Below are 4358 nucleotides of genomic sequence, written 5' to 3'. Positions count from 1 at the left end.
TTCATAGCATCTCGGGTTCTTTTATTTACTCCCTCCATATATTTACGATGTTTAGGACAAACTAACTTAGTTCAACGGCCATAAATATATGACAGTTATATATTTATATATGGATAGAGGGAGTAGAAGATAAATTGTTGTTAGCTATAGTACCACATGCTCCGTCACTTACCAATAATGTACGGTCTCTGAAGTGTAGCTTTGATCAATACTACTCTATAATACTCCCTCCATTTCGATGGAGAGTCAAACCACATCGAATAGATATACTATAAAAATATATTTAATGAAGAAATTAATGGTACTTATTTGGTACTTTACTTCCCCTGTCCTAAAATATAGCTACGTTTAGCTTTTTCAAAAGTCAAATCTCTTTAACTTTGACTAACAATATCCCTAAAAATAATTTATTTCAAATAAAAAAGTTACATATTATAATAATTGGTTTCATGATAAATTGACTAACATTATTTTTATGTTATTAATATTATTTTTATGTTATTAGCCTCTATGATTATTTCTCCAGTTGCAGTCAAAGTTGAAAAGATTTGACTTTGAAAAAGTCTAAATGTATTCTGAGACAGAGGAAGTATTATTTAATTTTGATCAAACTTGATATGCTTTTACTTCCAAGAAAATTGGAATGAGTTATAATTTAGAACGGATACTCCCTCTCGTACATGCTCATATTGCTTTCCAAAGCATGCGTAGCACGTACACCAGACTTGGCCTTCAACGATCCGTGCACAGACATGCATGCTGACTTGCTGAAGCACCCAAGATCTCTGCATGCATCCTGCCAACTCAATAACTCTGCCAACAATTAAATAATTTGGCTGAATAAATAATAAACTAGCCAAAGTACAGTGTAAACAGCGGCTTCAAAGCCCTCCAATGCTGAGGACAGTCTGGAGTGTGGTCATGTGCACTACAAGAAATGTTACAAAAAAAATTTGACAGATAAAAAAGGTCATAAATTTTTAGTGTTTTTTTGCTGGTAATGTCATAAAAAAAATTGCATCCGAGCAAAATTAATGATGAAGTTATCAAATGTCAAAGGCCGACGGTTGTAGCTCAAACGGCGGCTCGCCGCTATCACGCCGATGACGGCGGGATCGAGAGCGAACCTTGGCTGTGTTACCGTGTTGGGATTTGGAAATGGGCAACAAGGGGCAAGATGTACATGTGTACAAATGTAGAAAACAACTCCAACTATAGATGGAAAATAAAGTTAGCTAACATACGTATCTAACATCAATCATTCAAATAAAGGAAGCTGCAGATAAAGCCATGACTTATATGCTCTTACCAAATATATACACATTCCAACTGAAATAGTTGAAAAACAAATACATGCCAGTGTATCTTTGCAAGCTCAGGATTTACAACATTTGCATAACAAATATACTGAATAATAGTATAAAATGACATTGGAGAGTTCCATAAAATAAAATGTCATGCAATACAAATCAGTTCATGAGTAAACAATTAAACCTTGCTTCTATACCACGTTCTGGAATTATGAGATTGCAAGTTTAAACTTCAAAATATATATATATATATATATATATATATATATATATATATATATATATGAAATTCAGTTTTGTACTAAAATTGCAAACTGAAGAACTCAGGCAATGTGCGTGCATAGTTTCAAGAATAAAGAACAACATGGCAAAACTAAGATTAATAGGGATCAAGATATAAGATAGATAAATTCTGAAATTGTCAACTGAAGACACTACACAACAGTGATTTTTTCTTTATTGCATAATGCATTAGTCCTGATATTGGATTTGCTTCAACCTTTCTATGAAAGTCAGTCATAGTGGTACATTAGTTAAACAATTACCTTGTGGATATGCATGCTCTACTCCAATCACCATCATCACCAAGTTGTTATGCGAATTGTATTGCAGGAAAGCACAAAAGAGATCACCAATAATCTCCACAGGAACATTTTCCATCCCTAAAGTGATGGAATCTGTTGGTATCTCTAACAGATATCTCCCTCCCCTCAAAACATGATATAAACTTCATTGCTTCATGGCAGTCATCGCAAATTCGGAGGTTCTTTATCACCCGAAGGGGTGTTCCTGGACTCGTGCTTATGAGTCCCAGTGCAACAGCTAGCTTCTCACTGTGGACAGCAAGAATATCATCTTTTTCTTGCTCCTCCACATCATGTAGGACAAAATCTGTGCTTGGCGCAAAGCCCAGCCTCCTCATTTCAATATTAAGCTGCTTTAGTTTGTCAGTTATCGCAGTCATCATAGGGTGTGAGTCGTCACCGGCCAACAGCATGTGCACCTTGTTCTTGATCTCTATCCAGCTACAACCCTTTTCTTTCTTCAATCCCATATCCTTCATCATCTCTCTAACTCTATTAACACCACCCCACATTTTCTTGGAAGCGTAAATATTGGAAAGCAAGACATAATTACCAGCATTATCTGGCTCCAGATGAAAGAGCTTTTCTGCTGCAACCTCGGCCAGATCGACACTGCCATGAACCCGGCAAGAGCCCAATAATGAACCCCAAATACAACCATCTGGCTCAAATGGCATGTCAGTTATGACATCGTAGGCCTCATCGAGTTTGCCAGCCCGTCCCAGGAGAGTAACCATACAAGCATAATGCTCCATCCTGGGGGAAATACCATACTCATGCTGCATTTTGTTGAAGTAGTGACGCCCCACCTCTGTCAAGCCAGCTTGACTGCAGGCTGCAAGCACACAGGTGAAAGTGACCATGTCAGGCTTCTGTTTGCACATCAGCATTGAGTCAAACAACTGGACAGCATTCTCAGCCTCTCCATGCATAGCATAGCCACCAATCATCGCATTCCATGACACCGCATTCCTGGATGGCATCACATCAAAGATTGTTCTCGCATTCCTGACCCTGCCACACTTTGCATACATGTCCACCAACGCACTGGAAACGTAAACATCATGAAGGAAACCCTTTCTGAGAGAAAAACAATGTGCTGATCTCCCGTGCATTAGAGCTGCAACATTGGCAAATGCTGGCAGCACGCATGGTATGGTGACAGAGTTTGGTTCAATCCCTTGTGCCTGCATCTCCCTGAAAAGCTCAACAGCCTCCAAATCCTTCCCATTCTGCACACAGCAAGCAACAATCGATGTCCAGGACACCACATTCAGCTGTACTCCTCGGGCAACAAACTCCCTGAACAACCTTAGTGCCTCAGCGACTAAACCATTTCGAGATAGCCCAGAGACGAGGGCGTTGCAGGAAGCAACATCCAGGTGGCAGGACTCACTGAACACTCGAACAATCTCATCAGCCCGTCGGCACTTGCCGTACATGTCGATGAGCGCGGTGACAACGCAGGCATCCAACCTGCACCCCACCTTCACCGCGTACCCGTGCAGCTGCTCCCCGACAGCAATGGCCTCCGTTCCCAGGTCCCCGATGGCAGAGAGCGCGCACGAAACGCCCGTGGTGTCCGGACGCAGGATCCCTTCGCCGTGCATCCGCGCCAGCGCCACAACCGCGTCGCGTGCGCGCCCGCTCCGGTTGAACCCGGAGACGAGCCCGTTCCAGGTGATGACGTTCGGCTCCACGCCGCCGCCACCAGCGGTCCCCAGCCTCATCTCCTCGAGGAGACGCCACGCGGCCTCGGCGTCCCCACGGGCCGCGTGCGCCGCGACGACCGCGCTCCAGCCGACGACGGTCTTCTGCGGCGTTCCGTCGAACACGGCGCGGGCGTCGGCGGTGGCGCCGAAGCGGAGGTAGGTGTGGAGAAGCGAGGAGGAGACGAATGGGTCCCGCGCGAAGCCCGCGGCCAGGGCGGCGGCGTGGAGCGCGCGGGCGAGCGGCAGCGCCGGGCATGACTTGAGCGCGGTGGGGAGGAGGTGCGGGTCCGGAGGGAAGGAGACGTGGCGGAGGAAGTGGACGAGGGGGTTGGAATGGGACATGGCCACATTGGCGGGCCGTTCCCGTTGACGGTTGACCTGTTCACTACTATGCTTAAGAAAGGAAAGGTTCAAAAGCAAATACAGGTAGTGCACGACCAAAAAGAGGAAGCTAAACTATGCCCCTGATTGGCACGATTCAGTATCTTGAAGAACCCAAAGCCCCGCTTATCTAGTTTACAACATTAGCTCCTAAGCTCATAAAAAGTAACTAAAATGTGACTAAAGAGCCAAACACTACTCTAAAAAGTGACTAAAAAATTTTAGGAGGCTCAAAACTTTTAATCCCCCCACCCCCTCCTAAAACCTCCTAAAACGAGTGCTGGACTCAAACTACCCCTCCTTTATTGCCTCTACCCCCGCACCATCCTCCCGACCGCACCATCCCCAACCCCGCCACCGCTCTCTCCCTC

General features: G+C 44.6%; 1 protein-coding gene across 3 annotated transcripts; it reads right to left on the bottom strand.

Moving 5' to 3' along the window:
* Window positions 1-326: 326 nt before the first annotated feature.
* LOC117847423 (pentatricopeptide repeat-containing protein At1g20230) lies at window positions 327-3993 on the bottom strand. 3 transcript variants are annotated; one of them, XR_011897822.1, is made up of 2 exons: window positions 1856-3993; window positions 327-813 (listed from the first exon to the last, which is right to left on the bottom strand). XR_011897822.1 is itself a non-coding variant. In XM_072292805.1 (1 exon), exon 1 carries the CDS (start codon window positions 3946-3948, stop codon window positions 1939-1941), a length of 2010 nt encoding a protein of 669 aa, XP_072148906.1. In that variant the 5' UTR covers window positions 3949-3993; the 3' UTR covers window positions 1690-1938. The 3 variants fall into 3 exon arrangements, 1 of the variants encoding a protein (XP_072148906.1); XR_011897821.1 differs by having other exon boundaries at window positions 327-785; XM_072292805.1 differs by lacking the exon at window positions 327-813 and having other exon boundaries at window positions 1690-3993.
* Window positions 3994-4358: the final 365 nt, after the last annotated feature.

This window comes from Setaria viridis, chromosome 3 (genome assembly GCF_005286985.2).
Source record: "Setaria viridis chromosome 3, Setaria_viridis_v4.0, whole genome shotgun sequence".
NCBI lineage: Eukaryota > Viridiplantae > Streptophyta > Magnoliopsida > Poales > Poaceae > Setaria > Setaria viridis.
The sequence above is the reverse complement of the archived record's forward strand: the minus strand, read 5'-3'. Positions and strand labels throughout refer to the sequence as shown.